Raw genomic sequence first — 21840 nt, forward strand, 5'->3', positions numbered from 1 at the left:
CCACACTCGCGGACCTCCGTCAGTCCGCGGTCACTTACTAATGCCTTAAAGAAACGCTGCATGGAAACAATAGTTTAATTTATTTTCACCTCAATTAATTTTATTTATCACCGTAAATCGGTGTACGATACGGATTTCTGGTAAAGGTGGTACTTAAGCTAAATTTAGCCAACGAAAAAGTTAACATTCCGCTTATACCTTGATAGATGAGAGGTGAGGTACAGACAGCACAGCCCCCTCCGTCGTAAGTTGGGTATACATATAGCGGGGAAGTAATGAGTGGCACCCGGGGCGGACCGCCGCGTTTATCAACCGTAGTACAGTCGCGCATACTGAAATACTTCGGACATGTCTCAAGGCGGGATTACAACTCCATAGAACGACTGGTTGTCCAAGGAAAAGTCGAAGGAACCCGATCGCTTGGCAGGTCACCAATGCACTGGACCGACCAAGTGAAATCGGCAGTGGGAGACGGCGTATGTGACTGCACCAGACAGTCAGCCAACAAAGAGAGATGGCGGGAGATCGTGCGGAGAGTTGTATCCGCCTCTACAACCGATGCGAACAACGCCTCAACGTGACCACGACGCTCTGCTAAAGCCTGGTCCGTGAGCACGTAGAATCCCGTCCAATGACCCCAAGCTGCCCATCCTTGTCGCTCGCACGTAATTATGTTGCTGTCGCGCTCGCACACTCACTGCGGGCGCCCGTCGCACAGTCCCGACAGCAATATAATTACGCGCGAGCGATAAGGATGGGTAGCTTGGGGTCATTGGACGGGATTCTACGTGCTCACGGACCAGGCTTTAAGAGCGTAACGAATAAGGAGAAGACATACCCAGCTGCGCGTCTCGATGGCCACGTACAGCAGCATGACGACGAGGCAGGCCGTCATGCAGACGGTGCCGAAGGACCAGAGCCCCACGTCGGTGTCCCAGTGGCTGCGGCGCCCCAGTGGCTATCCGAGTGGCCCACTCACCCAGCTGCGCGTCTCGATGGCCACGTACAGCAGCATGACGACGAGGCAGGCCGTCATGCAGACGGTGCCGAAGGACCAGAGCCCCACGTCGGTGTCCCAGTAGGCGGCGGCGGCGGTGAAGTAGATGCACACGCTGATGTAGACGGACTCGGCCAGGACGAGCCAGTACGAGTGAGCGCGGTACGCCAGCCCGCGCCGCGCCGCGCTGTACAGGCCCGGCCGCTCGGTTAGTAAAGCGCCCGGCGCCACGCGGTCGTATGCACCTGTACACATATTTAAATAGGGATGATGACTGGGCAATGAAATCGAAATTCTATTTAGTCCGTCAGACAGATAATTAGAAAATATTAGACTCATATTTTTAATTTTTTTCCATAATCGAATAATTACAGTATTATATTGAGTTGAAACGTCGCGTGACGTCACTTTTGAGTAAAAATTCTACTCAAGCGTGACGTATCGCACCATTTCAACTCGATTTAGCACTGTTATTATTTAATTATGAAAGAAAATAAAAAATATGAGTCTAATATTTTCTAATTATCTGTCTGACGGACAAATAATTGAAATTTTGACATCTAACCTATTGTTTATAAAATAAGTACGAAGCGATAAATTTCAAAGTAGTGAGAGTACCAGTGGCGTAACTATAGGGTGGCAGGACTGGCAAATGCCACGGGCCCAATCAAAAAACTCCTTAGACCCTAGATACGCCAAGGGCCCATGCTCTGTGCATCCTCAGATGGTATAGTTACGCCACTGGAGAGTATCGTATGTTTAAGGCCCAGTTTCCACCAAGGGGGAGCAGAGCGGAGAAGTGTTTTGAATAACCAATCAGAGGTGGAATTGTGTAAAGCAATCGTAATTCTCTGACAGTTCATAACGTACGATTATTCTGTCAAACGCTTTGTTTAACTGACTTTATCGTACGTTATGAACTGTCAAATGATTAAGATTGTTTTACACAATTCCACCCCAGATTTTATTATTTCCACTTCTACTCTACGGCCCACACTGCGCCGCCGCCGCTGTCAAATTTTAATTTGACGGCCTACACTTCTCCGCTCCGTTCCGCCTTGACGGAAACCGAGCCTTACCATTCGGTATTTGCTACTTGCCAATAGATTTTATGAGACGACTTCTTAAATCGTTAATTTATAATTTGGTGTTTATTTTATATTCATAACAGTTTTGATATCACTGAAGTCAGCCAACTGAGTTCGCGAGCTAGTTCATAATTCTTTTAATTCCATGCAAAATCTGCGAGTCGCGTTTTGACAGCTCTTAACACTTTACCGGGCAGTAACCGAGCGAGACACAATAGAAGTTTAATTGTAATGATGACTGCTAAAGTTCACTGTCCAGGAAAGTGTTAAAAAGTACACCGATTGTCAAATACTTTTCGGATTTTATAACTCGTCTCACTTGAAACATGAAAATGGCACAAATCAAGTCGGCCTCGACGTGTATTGCCAACATCAAAAAAGAATACTCTTTGCAAACCTGAGTGGGAGCATACTGACCTATGACAATGGGCGGGATGGCGGTGAACATGAGGTTGTAGCACATGAGGTGCGCCTGGTCGATCATGACCATGGCCGAGAACCCGTTGTACAGCTGGTACCAGAACACTAGGAACACGAATGACTGCCGGTAAACAAATTGCAACCATTAGTCAACTAGCATTAGTTCACACAGTATACATGAGGTATAAAGTCCGGTCGCCGAGCACGTAGAATTTCGTCCAATGACCCCAAGATACCGCTCGCACACTCACTGCGGCCGCCCGTCGTATAGTCGACAGCAATATAATTATGCGCGAGCGATAGGGATGGGTAGCTTGGGGTCATTGGTCATTCACGAAATTCTACGTGCTCGGCGACCGGACTTTAGATCGTTTTATCCACGAAGACGCGCCCCACCAATTTTTGGTCGAGAGAAGCGCGGGGTGCGGGGAGTTTGATCCGAGAAATCCGAGCGTCATAATTGTAGTGTGCGGGTGCACTCATGGATACCGATAACACTCAAACATTGGCGGAAGAATGGTGGGGCGCGTCTTCGTGGATGATACGATCTATAGTGGTGTAGTTTTGCGCAGGCTTTTAGTCTAGGCGCAGACCACCGACTTTTGGTTGGACGATAGTTGGGCCCGATTCTAATTTGTATGAAGAAGCGGCCGATACCAAATCGGCGTAATGTGCGCACTTCCACACATGCCCATACTGATTAACTGCCCGACTAAACTATCGGCCGACAAAAAGTCTGCAGCCTGCGCCAAGGCTTAGCTTGATTGTGTTATTCTAAAATGTAATTATGATTAAAAATTGATACAGAAATAACATTGTCGAAAACATCGGCAAAATAAAAGCTAATGGATTTTGCCGGTAATTAAATTACAGGCGTAAGTTAAACTACTAAGTTGAAGACAATTTTTAAGTTATTTAAATAACTCCCGAAGGAACTACTTAGAAATTAGTGTAACACATATTCGCTTAGGATGTCTTAAGTCAGCGAATGGCAACGAGCGCGATCGAACCAATGGCATCCCCCAAAGGGAGATGTGACAAGGGGGCGGGGCCGATGTCGCAGCAATATGCCCAAAAACAGAACACCTTACTTGTGACAGCAATGATGACAGCAGCGACGTCGCAATGTAAACACCTTACATTGCTTGCGACTACGCAAGCAATGTCGCAGTCAACACTTAAACTCAGTGTCGCATTACAAATTCACACACCCAAAGTAATCAAAATATGTGCTCATTAGCCACTGCGGTATCACCTTCACCGACGCGATGCGATTACGCAAGCAATGTAAGGTGTTTACATTGCGACGTCGCTGCTGTCATCATTGCTGTCACAGGTAATGTGTTGAGTACTGATACCGCAGTGGATAATAAGCACATATTTTGATTACTTTGTGTGTGTGAATTTCTAATGCGACACTGAGTTTCGAACTCAGCGCATTAGTTGGCATCTCTCTATATCTCTATGGGCCTAGGGTTGCCAGGTGTCCAGCTTTAGCCGGACATGTTTGGTTTTTTACGGTTGTATCCGGCCAAAAATTGTCTCCAGCTTTTTATACGGTTGCCGCGCCAGGCGAAAGTCGAGCTACAGAATAATATCAAGCGCACGCATCAGGATGTTGAGCAACCCATGATGATAGAATTCACTCGTACCTCCCCCCCCGTGACATGTCCGGCTTTTAGGGTAAAATGTCCGGCCAAATGAAGCACAGAGTCCTTTTGTGTTATAGGTAACCCTATATGGGCCCAGGCCCATATAGGGTTGCTAGGTAGGCCCTAGGACATATGTAAGGCGTTGTACTCACGGCGTTCTTGAGGAAGAAGTAGAGGATCATTCGCGCCAGGCGGTCGTAGCACCAGTGGCCGTGCACCAGCAGCAGCCGCTCCAGGAACTTGAAGCGCGACAGCGCGAAGTCCGACGCCATGACCGCCTGCCGCCCTTCCTGCCCCGACAGACCTGAGGGAGAATCACATCTATGATGCTGATGTTTAAGTGCCTTTTTCCTGTTATGCGGACTAGATAGATAGGATAGTTTTTGTTTTATTATTCCATTTTCTTCCCTAAACTTTGAATTTTTGACGAATTTCAATTTCCAATTACTACATGTGATATCATTGGAAAGAAGAGAAGCTAGAGATGTTTTTAAGATCATTGGCAATCCATTATCACCATTTTTTAAAATCGAATTCTAAGTTGAATTTTTTTATCGTGGTTTGTACTTTTGTTAAACTTTGACGGCTCGTACTCGTATCGTAACTAGCTATCCAATCATAATCTGAAACTGACACAGATAAGCTGACTTAGAGTCAAATAGGCGAACTTGTATTCTTAAAATAACGTTACAATACACCCACGAAGTTTGTCTTATTATTGCTCTTGAGTGAGCAAGATGTCGAGTTTGACGCGGGAGCCCATTCGCCCAGTGTGGACGCACCTTTACGTTCTACAAAACACCCTGTATGCTTATTGTTGACTGCCTATTAGATATCACGACTTACCGATTCCGACATCAGCAGTTTGAATCATGGAGACGTCGTTGGCGCCGTCACCGATCGCCAACGTAGTCACCCCCAATTCTTCTTTCACTGCCTGAAACAAATAACCTAAGTTAGGAAAATCAGTATGTGGATTTAGAGCTAATCTTTTCACCCAGCAGCGCACTTAGAAATTTGGTATTTTGTCACAGCGCCCTACCCTTTGAAAAAAATACAGTCGAAAGACGGGAGGGCGTATTTTTGAGAGAAATGGCGATATTCGAAACTTCGGATAACGATTTTCGCAGTAACCCCTCTGCCATCACGTGTGTCTTAGGCCTCAGCCTCGAGTTTAGCGGGCAGCGGGGCGGGAGCGGCGGCGGCGCGGCAGCGGCAGGATCTTAAGCGTGAAATCAAATAGACCGGTTCTCGAAAACAGCGGCGCGGCAGCTGCGCCGGAGCGGGCAACGAGCGGGCAGCGGCGAGGGAGCGGGTAACGAGCGGGCAGCGCACTCCTTCTTTTGCCCACAATAAATGGAGCGTTAGGAATAAATTTGAATCGAAATAAAATTGTCGCCGTTGTTCAGACATTTCTATTGCGAATAAAAACAAATATCTCGACAACACAACCCCGAACACAACACTTCGCCGCTAAAGCGCCGCGCGAGCTGCCCGCTTGTTTCGAGAACAGGTCTGCGTTGCCCGCCCCGATCCCGCGCCGCCGCCGCCGCCGCCCCGCTGCCCGCTAAATTCGAGGCTGAGGCCTTATTGATGCACGCTCGTCCCCGCCGCACGTGTGGAAACCATCGCACGCGTCCGCGCCACTTTGCGCTGCTCATACAATTTTTCGATACAGACACGCGTAAGGGCGCCCGCGAGTTTTAGCTTAGATCCTAAGTAGGTTCCTGCAATAGTGGAGCGGAACGAGAGGGAGGTGTGTTTTTATGGCAGCGAATAGGGATGATGACTGGGTAATGAAATCGAAATTCTATTTAGTCCGTCAGATAGATAATTAGAAAATACCTATTAGACTCATATTTTTTAATTTTTTCCATAATCGAATAATTACAGTATTATATTGAGTTGAAATGTCGCGTGACGTCACTTTTGAGTAAAAATTCTACTCAAGCGTGACGTATCGCGCCATTTCAACTCGATGTAGCACTGTTATTATTTAATTATGAAAGAAAATAAAAAATATGAGTCTAATATTTTCTAATTATCTGTCTGACGGACAAATTATTGAAATTTTGTCATCTAGCTTATTCCCAGTGCCTCTCACTTTGACGATGTAGGCCTTCTGCAGCGGCGTGGCGCGGCAGCACAGCACGGCGGAGCAGCGCCGCGCCAGCGACATGAAGGGCGCCACGAGCCCCGAGCGCCGGTCCAGGATGTACGTGAGCGTGCGCCCGTCCACGACCAAAGCACGCCCGCCCGCGCGTTCGCCCGCGCCGCCTTCTAAGTAACTCTTGATCGTGGATTCCGCGTGCTCCTGTAAAAGTTAAATGGGAATGAGATTTTTGTCATTGGATATCGGAGATCGGGCATTATTCAGGAATAGTTTGAATAGTTTCTGCTTCATTTTCATTTATTTAGGCTCGTCACCGGTGTACGATCTTTGAAAGCGGCATCAACTTACAGCAAACTTTATTTCGATATTTCATTAATTTTACATTTAGTGTTTATTCGGTCACCAAACCAACCACGCGTAATCACTCACACCTTTTCACCATTTCGCACCATTTTAACCTAAGTAGTTTAGACTTTGTAATAGTGTTAGTTATTGCAACAAACTCTTTGTCATAGCAACTAGTGACTTTCCATCAACCATTCCTTTTTTTGAATGTGCGTACCGTACATTAAAAAAAAGGAATGGAAAAATTATTCTATGTACGCTATGATATAAAATGGCGATTTTGTAGGTAGGTATATTATTACGTTATCATATTATTAAGTATTAAAATATCATACTAAAAAAAAGTATTTTACTTTGGCGTACTCAAATATAATAAATAATATGCATTTATTTCGTCTTACAAATATTTTAATTAGATAAAAATACTATACATAGACCCTAAATTATATTATCATTATATCCTTTTGCTCATAAACTGCATCATTTGGTTGACACAATATTTTATTTTATCACAATAACTAATGTGTTTATAAATATTACACATTCGAGTAAACCTAGCGAATGTGTACTGTCTGTTTTGTTTGTGCTATGTGGCTATCATGGACGACGTGCTGTCACTACTCTGCCGCAACACAGTTTTATTACTAGCGCGGAGGGTAGTTGTCAATCTCGCCTACCAATGTACTACATACATTTTTAACATGTACCTTATTTAACATCACGATTGTGTTTTGGACAAATAAAGTTATTATTATTATTTAAATGGTCCTTCGAGCCGGGTTACCGTAACCATTTTCAAGCGTGAGACTGAGCACCCACACCGATGTACTGCGTCTAGTGAGTCCCCGTGTAGCTCGCACTGACCTTGTCCCGCGACATGAGGTGCAGCAGGCGGTCGCTCTGCGAGAACAGCGCGGCGGAGTAGGCGATGTTGATGGCGGTCTCGGGCTTGTCGCCGGTGAGCACCCACACCACGATGCCGGCGTCGAGTAGCGCTCGCACGGTCCGCGGCACGTCCTCCTGTAGTCGGTCTTCGACGCCGGTCGCTCCAACTAACGTCAAGGCGCTCTCCAATCGCGCCAGTGAATCGCGAATGCGTTTCTCTCGACCTGCCGATGTTGCAATACGTTTTATAACAACATTAAATCTATTTTTGTAAGTTGCCAGCTAATAAAAATAAACTCGGTTTTGGATTTTGCTAACAAATTACAATGTGCCTACAATATTTGCAGGTAAATATTAATCCGAAACTGCACTGCAGCATGAATTCCTTGGTTTGTTTTAGGCAAAAAGCCAAAACTTATAAACTTTCAACATTATACAGATAACTGATAAGGCATGACTTTCAGAGTCGAATATTTAGATACCTAGCTCTGAAAAGGTCGTACACAAAATGTATATTACGTGTATAGAAACCATTTAATTTCAAGGTCTTAATAAAGATTACCATGTATTTGAATATTATTAGTATAAGCACTGGCAACGGCGTATTAATAAAAAGGGAAAATAAGTAGGTAAGCGATTGATATAAAGAAAAGTTAGATGGTGTGGTGGTGAAAATTAGATCAGATGTAGAATGCAAAACACCAGCAACTTTGCTACAAAGCTATCGTTGCTAAAAGCTTATTTATTTGCCTCTTTATTAAAGAAAAACAATACGAAATCATGTCTAGTTTCATAGAAGTATATCACCTATTTAAAGAAGCGGGAACGCTTTGTCAGTGATACGCTCCAGACGAAATATGCGGAAAATAAACTGTTCCTATTTTGGTTACTTTCTATTTTGAATCTAATTCTTTCAGCCTTAGAGTCTCATATGCAGCGGCTCGTGCACCGTTACGGTGACCCGATTTGAGAGCGATTCACCGCTGCATGTCTGAAAGCGATGCTGACTTAAGTGTCTACCGTAAGGTACACTAAAAAATTTCGCATTTGAAAGCATTTGCAAAAAATGTGAAGTGACAATTTGCTTTTTTCAAACGATACGAATATTTGTAAAGAAAATCGTCAAAACAAGCAAATTGAAACACGAGAAGCATAAAAATACAGCACACCTGTGCCCAACACTCAATGCGTGCAAAAACGCAACAAAAAATGATTCGATTTTATTATTACATTCACACTTCGGATTCATCACGTATCCATAGCGCATGTTACTGCGCCGACTAATCGAATAGTAGAAAGTTTAAAATGAAATAAATGATGTACTTGCTCTTTGAATTGATGAGGTTTATTTACAACTTGAGATTTTTTTCTTAACCAGCCAGGTATGATTTTTATGTGATTTCGAGACAACTGACTAGCCTTAAGATTGGGATGCACCTCGCACGCATGTACTTGGCGTTTTGGCTGCAGTTCAAGTTCACGATCGATACTAAGCAGTTAAAGTTTCTGAAGCATGTATCCGGCTGCGGCGCAATCCTAAAATGTTTCTGCAGTGTATGTAACAGGTTACTCTTCCCACTTAATTTGATGATTGGAATTATACTAGTGATGTTTTACGCTTTTCAAATTAGACTGGTTTTTATTACCACTACATTGGCAGGTTTTTTTTAATGGGAAATTATGCCATAGTCAAATTACCAAAAGCCACCAGGATATTCACAAAAGGTTGAATGTGAAATACTAGTTTCCTGTGTGCTGATTAACATTATCAGAATTTTAAAACAAAGCAGATAACTGTTACTGTACTGTTGAAATATTACAATGACTACTTTTTGACTTCATAATTGAGCAAAAAGCACGCTTATGGGGACATTATGGAATCAAAACTAATACACTTAGCTAATATTAAGGAGCCGTTGTTATCTTGAATTATTACGTTTTAATTATTATTATACTGACATGTAAAAATATGCGCATATTTTTCATACAGGAAATTATTACACAGTCTTCATGTGGGTGGAAATTACATCTGATAAAAAGTATTCAGCTAATTATTCTTTGCTTTATTCACTAATTTTAATAATCAGGTCACTAGGTAGTATAAAGCAATGACTTAGTAGAAATGGTACATATACTAGCCAGGGTCTATTCTGCTTTGTACCTTACTATTGACTAGAGGTAATTTATGATCATCTTATAATTTTCAAGCGACTTCAAAAAAGGTGAGGTACCTACTTAATTAATTTGTATAATATGTTTTATAACACATGTTTAATACTATATTAAAAAAATACGCAAAACAAAGCTGGAAAAAACATAGTTATAGATCGTTTCATCCACGAAGATGCGCCCCACCAATTTTTGGGGAGTTAGATCCGAGCAATCCGAACGTCATTATTGTAGTGTGCGTGTGCACTCATGGATAATTTAGCGTGTACCGATAACACTCAAACATTAGCGAAAGAATGGTGGGGCGCATCTTCGTGGATGAAACGATCTATAGCAAGACAAACAAATTGCATTTAGCCGTTCGATTGGGTCATTGTGCGTAGAAAAAAAAATCAGCTGAAAACAGATTCAAAGCGCAATCCTACCTTCGCCAATCTCGGAAGCTCTCACGTGGCCAGCGAGCCACTCCTCCCAAAGAGCCGGTTGCATCGTCCGCTTGGCCATGACCAGCGTCCGTAGACCCGCGCGCGAGTATTCCGACAGAAGCGAGCGGGTCCTCTCGTAGGCGGCCGACTCGGCAGAGCCGGCGCGCATTGGCGCTAGGGCTCCCAGGACTGTGCTGTCAGCGCCTTTCACGTATAGCACCACCTAGAAGATGCAAAAGGTTTTATTGTAGTTAGTTTTAAATAATAAGATCTAGGCAACTTATTTTGATCTATGTATGTCTTTCTTTTCTTGTTTTGTGTGTGTGATATACAATAAAGTATTTATCTATGTATGTAAGGAACACCTTTACGTTACGAAAGCTTTTATGTCGAGTGGCATCTTTTTGGACACCAAGTTTTTTTAAGACGAATCATTCAGGTATCAAACTAGAGAGGTCCTATTGTCTTAAGTTATTATATTAAGGTTGGATTCGACCAAACAAGAGTAAATATTAATTTCAGAATAAGTCGTCAGTCGTCAGCTATTCCACATTTTGACGTATTTCCCATACTGAAACTGTCAATGTGCCAGTTATTCTCGGATAAAAGTTTGGTCGAATCGGGCCTAAATGGCGTTATAAGATATTTCTTCTTATTGTGGTTTTACGAGTCAGTCAGTTAATTTGTCCGTTGCGAGTTCAGCAGACAGGAAACAATTATGGGTCAGTACTCACTCAGTATGATAATAAGTGATAACGTGAGGAGACAGCAAAAGAGAGGGTCGGCTTGATTTATTATTTAAGTGAGAGTATGTATCATCGTCAATATGAAGCTTATGATCGCCCGACCACTTTAAAGAAAATCGCTCGAGTATTTTTACTGTTCATTTTTAGCGCAAGAACTATCTGAAGGTGAATGTTTCATTCATTTTTGAAGTATAACGTCATTCGATCTTTGAATGTGCAAAGTAGAAAAGATAGAGCCCCAGCGAATCGATTAACTGAATAATATAAAATAGCATCTATTGCAATCACGTAAGATACTGTTTAGCTTGAACGAAATGTGATGAACAAGCTGTGCGGATCCGCATGAAATTAAAATCAAACTTTTTATAATTCAATACGGTTGCATTGGCAAAAATGCATAATAAAAACAACAAAAAATACGTACGTGATTAGTACGTAATTCTTTTGTTACGCTTCTATTTCTATTCACACGTGAAACGCTCGAACACGTGTCATGTACACATCTTTATTTGAAGACAGGAAATTAACATGCAATTATGTTGTAATTGGTCTTGACACTTAAAGGTTGGATTATTTTGGCGCGGCCTAGAGGTCGACTGCAATAATTACAACTAATAATTACAACTGCGCCATATTTGGGGCACATTGACAAGCCCCCGGTAGAACGAGTTCTCCAGTTAAAGGAGTTTCCGCATTAATTTTAAACCACTCATCGGATGCTAAATCGGTAATAGGACGTTGAAATTTAAAAATGTGCTTTATCGCAGTAACAAATTTCATTTGCGTATTTTCCGTATGTATTCATTAGGCAATCGTATCAATAACACATAATTATCGTTTCCGAAAATTTCAATTTAATCGTTTCCATTAAAAACCGTGTGGAATATTTATTGCATGTAAAGCGCGCGTAGGGTCATTAAGGTTCGTACTATCGGGGACTCTTCCGCCTGACCACTTTGTAGAAATTTTAGCGTAAGCGCATCGCTCCGGTCACGTGCTCACCCCGTCTCTAATTGGTTACGCATTTTACTATATTTTTACTACGACCAATAAGAGACAATCAGGGCTTAGGTTGCAATACGAAATACCATTGTGCACTTTATTGTCATACGGTTAAGGTTTAAAGCGAAATGTTTCTTTTTCTTCAATCTTTCTTAGTTTTAGGCTGAGTTGCACCACCTAACTTTGACCGTAACTATAACGGTAACCGGTGCTTTTTGTATGGAGTTTGACAGATTTTTGACGTTTGTCAAAGTTAAAGTAAGATGGTGCAACTCAGCCTTAGAATTTTAATAATAGAATTTGGTTACAAACAAATAGATATGTATTTTTTTAATATTGTGTTTTTATACGAGGTGTGTCTGCTTTTTGCTTTGGCGAACTGTCGACATATTCTCTGCTTTGTTTTTTTGTTAAGTTTTGTGATCAATAACCGATTGATTTTGTTTTGTGTTGACCCGTGCTAGTAATTGGACTGTTTGATTGCCTTTTTATTGATCTCCGCGCGATTACTGAACCATGTCTCTCAAAATAAATCTTAATTCTTATACATATTTACTTACACACTTATCTATACATTGCAGCATTGTTAACTGTTTAAGTATTATTTAGTTTGAAGTTTAATTGTTATTGATTTAAGACCTTGTGTAAAGACACTTAATGTGCAATAAAAAATTGAATTTGAAATAAAACTAACTTAATATTATAATATTTACGATAACCAATTACCTGGATCATTGCTACATAGTGCAATATTTGTATTAAATTGTAATAACGTAGATCAGTGTTTCTTTAAAACGGAAAACAAAAGTGACTAATGTATTAAAAATAAATAGAAACCTATTATAGGTTTTTATTTACATTCAAGGATTTAAGAAAGTTATTATGTAGCCAGATCTTACAATAATTGTTTTTAAGCCACTAACATTCCTTAACTCTTTACTAATTAATTCAATAACATATTGTTTATAAATTATAAGTTCCAAATAAATTAAATACCTATTAAATAAGTAAAATTCGAAAGTAACTGTATGATTTTGTATTTCTCGCCTTAACTAGCTAAACTAATATAATGAATGAGATTTACACTCTTAATATCAACAATAATTATAGAAAGGGCTACCTTTTTCTCGGGAAATTGCACAGTTAGAATGAGCGATACCAATTTTGTGACCCGAGCGGGCAATCGCTAGTTCAAATTTTACACGAAGCCCCATATAATATTTTGTAGCGATTCTTTATTGGGTTTCAAATTGACTAAAATGCGACGTTGCCAAACGAGCGCTACGGATGCGGGTAATAAGCAATACTCAATTCTAAACGCTTTAGCATAGAGCTTGGTTTGCTAGGGCAAACATCTACACTGGTGCGCCGACGCCGCTTAGACCCGAAACATGAATGAACGGGGGCGTAGCTTAATCGAGCGTGTGTGTGCAAACAATTTAGGCCCTTAAGGTGTCAAGGCGTCCGAGTCCCCGATAGTACAAAATAGGTGGGTTTCCCAGAGAGCGATGTCGGTCATAAGTCGCAGGTCAGTGTGTTCCCGATTGAATGACTCACTGTTCTCTGAACTGTCACACATTGTTACGCTGAGAAACCCGGATTTATGCAGCTGTTATAATTTCGAAATCTGGGGGCACGGCAGTGCCCCCGCCAAGTCGAGCGCGAAGCAAACACTGCCGTACCATCCTTTACTGGAACCATTTCGCCGCATTTTCAGGCCCCTATTTGAGAACCTCTGGATAAGACCAGAACGCAGAAATTTTCGTCATCTAGTAAGCTATAATCACATACTTAAAATCCAAAATTTCAAGTCTGTAGGTCATTTAGTTCCGAAGTTAAGCGAAAGCAAAGTTTCGCATTTATGACACTCACTCACTGATGATCATCAAAATAGAACTAGTACTTCCCATAAACTCAGAGAGCTGAAATTTGGTACAGAGTTAGGGTTTAATGGCCACATTAAGGGAAAACTATAAAAACTAGGAAAATCGAAGATCTGGAGTAACACATTCATAATCAATACTACTAGCGCCACACCGGCACCGTGGTGTTCGCCTGTACCGCTCACCGCTAGATGGCGTGCTAGACTTTGAGCGTCGATTTTCTGCACCGCGGTGTCCAGATTTTTTTTCCTTTCTAGACCCCCCCGTCGATTAAAATGAATGTTGTGTAATTTGAATTTGGTTGATTTCGTTTATTATATCGTGAGGTTCGCTAAGGTTAAGTTATTATTAATACAATAATTCTGATTCGTTGTCAATTTTAAAGGTCGCTATGTTTAATATCGTAAAAAAAATGTCGATAATATTAAAGGACGACGACGTTAAATAATTATGCCACATTCTACAAAAAGAAGTGAAATCCCACCAAAAACATTCTGTAAAAAACTAGCCAAGTCTCGATGGAGCTGCTTGTTTATCTCTAAAAAGTAATGAAATCTAGACAAAGTCGTGCCAAGTCTACGGTTCTTTACTGCGATTTCTTTATTATTATAGTTAATGTTGCGTGACTTGGCCGTTGAACAATCTTTATTATCTCAATAATCATGCATAAGTATTATTGAAATACGCTGCTTTATTAAGCCTACAATTGACTGGTTATTAAATCAACGTTTTCCAAGTGGCAATATTCCATCGTCAATGGGTAGCGGTTCTGGCAACAGATTGGTGCAATGGTGTCATGGAGCACCTGGTTTTGTACCCTTAAACGGCCAAGTCACACAACATTAACTATAATAATAAAGAAATCGCAGTAAAGAACCGTAGACTTGGCACGACTTTGTCTAGATTTCATTACTTTTTAGAGATAAACAAGCAGCTCCATCGAGACTTGGCTAGTTTTTTACAGAATGTTTTTGGTGGGATAAATATTTCCTTGCATGCTTTTTGGGATCGGTATGACGTCGTTAACGACGAAGATTAGAGAAGTGGCCGTACTTAAAGAAACGTGATTTATCTCCAGTTTCAAATACCAGATAACATTGATTGGGGTGTTGATTCTTAATTGATCAAGACAAGAATGCTAGACGCTACGATTTTTTACAAGATTTCTTTTCTTGTAATCTTGTGAGAGCACTTCGCACGAGATTGTACTTGAGATGAGGGTTTAAGATTGCACTTCACCTATTTGGAACGAAGGTTCAAAATTATCATCTAAAATTATGGCGTCCAAAAGTTGCCAAAGCAACAGTAGAAGTTATTATCAACGCACGAAGATCTGAATTTGCAACAACTTCTATCAGTTTTTTTTTAAATTACTAGTATACTTGTAACATATGTGCGTTGCCGTCACCAACAAGTGCCCTGAAGGATATCTGAAGGCGCCTTGTTATTTATTACTTTGTTTTTTTATTCTTACAATATTAGAATAAAGATTTATGACTGTTTCAATGACACACATTTGCAAAAACTACACATTTTTTCATATGAGACACAGCCAGCATGTGATCTAGTTTTTGGCCTTTATAAATAATAATACAAGGACTTATGAAGGTCATTTTATTATGTTTCACAAGGTTATCATTTATTATTTTATTTTTGAGAACTGATCACGTTTTTATACGGAATGCTGGTTTCCTTAAATGATTTCTTTTCATTATAATAAATTTATCGAGCTTGAATGAAAACTAAACTTACATAAATGCGGTTCTTATGATCAGTTTGTGGTATCACCTGTAACTTGTACGAAGTCGAAAGGCGTCACCCTCAATTTTGGATCAACCTCCACTAAGTCTATTTTTACTCTCATATTATCAATAGAATATGGATAATATGAGAGTAAAAATAGACTATTATCTATACATAGTCGATTAGTCATCGTTCTCAGCGACGGACATGCACTTCCGCACTGTACTGAAGGGCTCGACCCTCAGTACCTTGAGCGGGGTCAGCTTGCCTCGTATCCCGACCTCGACCTCGAAGAGCGCGCGTACCGCAGTTCTACTATTATGTTTATTATCATCTATGAACAGTCGAGCAGTTAACGTTCTCAACTATCCCGTGGGCGTCGTGCCTATGGTGAAGGAAATGCTCTTCCGCACGGAGTCGAAGGGCTGCACCCTCAGCACCTTGAGCCTCGTAAGCTCGCCTCGTATGCCGACCTCGACCTCGTAAGGCGCGCGTACCGCAGCTATACTGTTATGTTTATTATCATCTATGAACAGTCGAGCAGTTAACGTTGTCAGTTCTCACTAGTCCCGTGGGCGTGCGTATGGCCACGGATATGCACTTCCGCACAGAGTCAAAGGGCTGGACCCTCAGCACCTTGAGTGGGGTCAGCTTGCCTCGTATCCCGACCTCGACCTCGTTAAGTATGCGACATCTATGTTTAGTATAATAATATATATGAACAGTCGAGCAGTTAGTGTTCTCACCTGTCCCGTGGGCGTGCGTATGGCGACGGACATGCACTTCCGCACGGAGTCGAAGGGCTGCACCCTCAGCACCTTGAGCCTCGTAAGCTCGCCTCGTATGCCGACCTCGACCTCGTCGGGCGCGCGGCACCGTAGCTCGTATTCGTACGCGAGCGCTGCCTCCGCTAGCGCCAGCTCGTCGGGACTTTCCGCCTCGTAGCGCGCGAACTGATGGACAAAAATGACAAATAATTACTGATGCTAAATTATTATGCTTAATGTTACGAGTAGGTCCACCACAATAGTCCAGTGGCAGCGGGGTTCAAACTACCGACCCACGAATCAGCAGTTTATCACTTACACCGTTGTTGGGCTATTGTTCTCTCAAATGATTGAGATATTATTACTTATCGGGAAACCATTAGCGCTGCATGTTGAGGAAAATTTTTCTCACATATTTTGTGTGATAACGTTATATTTGTTATTTTTTTTATTTTTATTTTTTTATTTGTGGCAACCAAACCTCTTTGGGAGGTTTATTTCTGCCAATGTCGAGTGAAAAATATTGACATAGTTATCAATAGAACGTGGGTGTTTCAGTTCTATTGAGTTTTCATGGATTCCGTGGAGTTAAGTATGCCCGTAAGCAGGTTTCGAGACGCCACCGGGTCCAAAGCGGGTTGTTCATACGACAACCCACTCGACACTCGATGCGCGCTCAAATTCGAAGTATTTCAATGTTTTTTATAATTTATCACTTCACTGCACTTTAGAACACAAAATAACACCAAATTTGTACACTAAAGTCCATTAAATAATAAATTGAAACCATTAAAACAGATCGACCATGCTTCCCGTTCAACTACCCTCCACGGAATCCTTATTTGTTATTACTCTCTCTCAATTGTTTTTTGATTGCACTAACATAAAAATTGACAATTTCGTTTTAGTTATAACGGTGTTATACGAGTAACACACAAAATTAGAATCGACATTAATAAGGAAAGTTTTCTCCATTATCCATTACATTGCGCATATATAAAACACTGCGATACAACAATCAGCCACGAACACGATTAACTCGTAAAACATAGCGTTTGGCATGTGAAGTAGTTACTAATAGGTAAAAGCGTAACAGGGCACTTTGCCTTTACATAATATTGTAAATACCGAAAAATTCATTGCGTTGCAATTATTGTAGTTATTTGATTACATTTTTTCCGCGGCTCGATTGGTTCCGCATTTCGCTGCGGTTTACGTTATAAGTAGACAAATTACTTGACTTTTTGTGATATTTAATGTCTCAATTAACAGTTTCAATTGCACCGCAGACAGCTAATCGTTAAATATTTGCATTTTAGTTACGCGAAACGACTTGAATAACTACAAAAATATGGTGTGTGTGGGAGTAAATGACTAATTAAAGTCAAAATATTAATGCTGCAGTAATTTATTTTACTAGAATAATATAATGAGGGTTTTCGCGTATGAAACATCTGCCAGATGGCAATACGTAGACGCGAGGTCCAAATGCTGCGTGATTGGTTATTTTTGACATGACATTGACAGATAATATATGTCAAAATCCACCAATCACGCAGTAGTCAGACCCCACATCCACGTCCCGCCATCTAGCGGATCTTTCATACGCGAAAACCCTCATTGGTAACGGATACAAAAGCATAATTTAAAACATGTTATGAATTATTTCTTTTTTACATTAACCAATTTAACTCCGGTTTCTTGGTAAGGTGACATAATTAATCGCTTAATGACAAGTCATCATTATCAGTTGTCACTTGCACGCTAACCAATCACAGATGTCGGCCGTCATACATGCCGCGTGGCGTAATTTTTATCGACTCGTTCAATAACTGTGAGTTTGTTCAGTCAACTGTTTGTGTATGTGCTGTTTCACCATTGGTTTTACTTAAAACATTAACGTAGATTGAATGACATGAAGATAATCTATCATAACTTTTATTAATTACCGATCTAGGTGATCTAAGTTTAAGTAAACGCAAAGGTAGATAGATAGTTGTGTTTAATCTTGTAGACTAGAATGACTGAAAATCTAATTTTCTATTAATAGATGTAGGTATCATCTGTAATCTAGAATTCTAAATAAACTGAAGCGTCTGTTTATAATGTTTATATTCACGGTTTAGAAATAATTGTCTGTCTGTTTGCTCTGGCTAATCTCCAAATGGCTGGACCGATTTCGACGAGTCACTCATTGGCAAACAGTGATGTAATAAGGTCACTATACTATGTAAAGTAGGCAGCGTGACTCATTAAACGATAAGCTAAAAAGCTAGTTATGTCCAAACGTGTCTCAACTTAAGCCTTCCTTACAACAGTCCTAACGCCCGTATTCACAAACATTACTATGAGGTCTTAAAGTGCGCGTGAACGCACAGGGTGACATACCAATCACGCGTTCGATTTGCTGCTTCACTTAAGCAAGAATCGTTTGTGAATACGGGCGTAAATCTCCTGTATTCAGGCCCATTTCCTACGGGGCACTTTGGGCACATGCCCAGGGGGCCCCCATCAGATCACAAGACCTTTTTCCAGATGATAAGTGCCCCACTTAAGTGCCCAGGGCCCCTAGTAGCTTAAATACGGCCCTGCCTGTATTAGATACGATCTCAACATCGATGCTTACCTGCTGCTCTGCAGTCGATGTACTAGGCTCGCTCTCAGTCTCCTCTCGCGAGCCGAAAGGCAGCTTCGGCAGACGAATCCGGAGGGGTGAGGTGGATGGTGGCGGCGACGGCGTCGTCGACCGGGATTCAGTCAGTCTGGCATATCTATGAAAAAAAATTAGTATTTGAATTTTGAACAGCCCACAGCAATAAATACGGGTCTAATCCCCAAACAAACTTGGCGGCGCACTGTAGCAGACGAGGCGAAGAAGATCGGCAAGACTTGGAGCGAGATCAAACACGAAGCTCAAGGCCGAACGCGATGGAGGACTGTTGTGGACGCCCTTTGCCCCTTCTAGGGGACATATGACAAGTCAAGTAAGTCAATAACGCCTCTCTTTCCCACCACTGCAACTTCGGTGGGCCTAGACAAGTTGCACATTTTGATCGCCCCGAAAATCGGATTCGTTCACGGAGTAACTTCATACAAAAACGGTAGAGAAAAGGCATTTCCAAATTACAAGTGTGACGTTTTGCCTAGCGGAGCTGTATTATCATAGCCAGGATCAACAGTTAGACTGGTCTAATCCAATCTAATGGAACCCAAGAAAATAAGCAATTTTTTTTAAATTAAATAATTTACTTTTATAAATCTAAATGAATAGCCTACAATAATGTTTTTTACAAGACTTTTGCATATCACTTGATTGAAAGTTATGCCGCGAAGGCTTCAAAACGCTGCTATAAATGCAGTCTTTTCTTCATTTATATTTCTGCAAAAACATAAATGCTTTTCTTATAAAAAGAAGGTCAGAAAAGATTTTGAAGTGAAGTCACTTCTTAAAATACGAACCTTTAAAATACCGTTTTCTAGTCTACATAGACATGGATGGTGATCACTAAAAATAAATTGCGAATGTACTCATGTATTACTAAAAATAAAAAGAATGCATTGCGAATTTAGAAGTGACATCATATCACTAAAGAGCAGCTTACATTTTTAGAACTAATTTAAATTTTGAAGAATCTCATTATTGCTGTTATTAGATTTATCGTACAAAAGAGAACCATACAAATAGTATTAAAATATTCTTAACAATTCATGCGTATAAGAGACTAACCAATAACATACAAGTTAAACAAACACATCCATTAATTCAACCTACACATTAACGTTATCCTGTTAGCTGTGCTGTTGATCGATCAATATTTATTTAAACTAGAGCTTAGAAACCAATATAAGAACCAATATTGAAATAGTATTACATCTGGCAGACCTGTTTTTTGCAGCCGCTGCGCTGTGATACTCAATAAGAGAAATGATGATGTAGGTACAGCACATTGAGTTATATGTTTTTTTTTGGTAATATCGCTCTTATTACGTCATAAAATGCTCTCAGGTTTGCAAATATAAAAAGATAGAACCATTATGGTAGAGAAACTATGTATCAGCTGATAAAATCCAATGGGAGTGATAGGTATCGATATTTTTTGTGACGTATATGATATCAATAAGAATATACCAGCTGTGAGCAAATGCTCGTACGTAAAATATGTTAACATATTTACTACTGTATTTAATGTGTATTACAATACTTATATCAACCGTTTGATCAAGTTATTGAAATATCTCATTCAGGTTCATTCACAACAGGAAATCTTTTTTAGTATTGTTTTAACTGTCGACTAATTAACTCGAAGATTTTGCAAATACGAAGACCTTGAACGTGTGCTTTGTCGCCTGTCGCTAATTACAATGGACAATGCGGTTAGCAAGACTAATATTTTTACAGGCTAAATGGCTTAAATGGTTTCTTAATGGGGATTGTCCACTGATCGGCCACATGCTCAGCAGGACGAAGTCTGTTTTAGAAATAAGATACTAACATAGCCTAAGTTTTTACTAACATTATGGATCCCTGTTATCCGAAATAAATACTTTTTATTTTATTTATTTATTTATTTAAGTTCAATAACGAAAATCCTGCTCAATTTAATAGCTATTTTTTCTAATATGACGCAGTTTTGTGAAAATTGGCAGGTATCACAACTTAATTTTGAATAAATTAAACACATAGTTAATCTAGAGTTCATTCAAGTGCAAGCATTATGAATAAGATTAAGATCCCGTGTCAGCCCTGCCCTGAGGTGGCGAGAGGCGGACAAGATTTAGTAATATTGATTAAACCAAAGGACCCAAAAAGGTCAAGGGTTAAGGCGCCGGGTTCACCGCGCCTCATCGTATGCTATTGTTCTATGTAAACACTCACTTGTCGTTGGATCGAAGGGTGCCGTTGGAGCGCGAGGGTTTCTGCACGTCGCCCGAGGTGGAGTCGCTCATCTGCATGGAGTCCACGTGCGGCAGGCTCACCACCACCGTGTTGCATACCGCCAGGATCAGCAGAAACTCGCGGACCTGCCCGAATAAATTGAGTTTTTAAAGCCAAAATTTATATTAGTTTTGACTGGAAGTATCCCCATTTCGGAGCAGTCCGACCCTGATTGTACTGAGAAGAAGAGGAAGGAAAGAGATAGCACTGAGGCGAGTAAAGTGAAGTTTGCTGAAATCAATTTGAAAGAAGATGTGACGGTGTCAGAAGAGAAGAAGTTTATGGAGAAAATGAAGAAGGAGATTGATTTGGATAAAATTGAACTGCCACTGCTGTCAATTTGGTTAACGAAAGCATCGAGCGAGCTGTGTGTGAAATAATGTAGGATTGTAATGGTGAAAGATTTTTTCAAATCAGTCCAGTAGTTTTGCAGAGCTGATTCAATACAAAAAAAATCAATCAAATCTTTTATGTATAGGTAATATTAGTGTAAGTAGTCTAAATTTGTTGCAAATGACCCGTATTATTAATAAACTTTAAGGACGTTCATTCAATTTTCAACAGGAAAATATCAATATTAACGTGCAGCACCTTTCCTCACATTATTTTCGGGTTTATCCGCTACTATCGCATGGGTAATATCCGCGGTAGCTATAAATATTTTTTACA

At 40.7% G+C, this 21840-nt stretch overlaps 2 protein-coding genes across 3 annotated transcripts in view; one reads left to right on the forward strand and one right to left on the reverse strand.

Moving 5' to 3' along the window:
- LOC135073114 (THAP domain-containing protein 5-like) overlaps positions 1–21840 on the forward strand; it is a 205032-nt gene that overhangs the window by 20458 nt on the left and 162734 nt on the right. The gene's annotated exons all lie outside the window — the stretch shown is intronic.
- LOC135073073 (phospholipid-transporting ATPase VA) overlaps positions 1–21840 on the reverse strand; it is a 64399-nt gene that overhangs the window by 3364 nt on the left and 39195 nt on the right. Inside the window, exons 4-13 of one of the 2 annotated variants that reach the window (XM_063967088.1) lie at positions 21112–21257; positions 18862–19006; positions 16215–16421; positions 10095–10317; positions 7480–7724; positions 6262–6471; positions 5004–5094; positions 4310–4461; positions 2503–2626; positions 980–1242 (exon numbers count right to left, since the gene is read on the reverse strand). In XM_063967088.1, coding sequence (XP_063823158.1) covers positions 980–1242; positions 2503–2626; positions 4310–4461; positions 5004–5094; positions 6262–6471; positions 7480–7724; positions 10095–10317; positions 16215–16421; positions 18862–19006; positions 21112–21257 — 1806 coding nt within the window. Of the gene's footprint in view, positions 1–979; positions 1243–2502; positions 2627–4309; positions 4462–5003; positions 5095–6261; positions 6472–7479; positions 7725–10094; positions 10318–16214; positions 16422–18861; positions 19007–21111; positions 21258–21840 lie in introns of those variants that run through there. The other variant, XR_010257577.1, reaches the window with a different exon arrangement.

This window comes from Ostrinia nubilalis, chromosome 7 (assembly GCF_963855985.1).
Source record: "Ostrinia nubilalis chromosome 7, ilOstNubi1.1, whole genome shotgun sequence".
NCBI classification, from domain to species: Eukaryota; Metazoa; Arthropoda; class Insecta; order Lepidoptera; family Crambidae; genus Ostrinia; species Ostrinia nubilalis.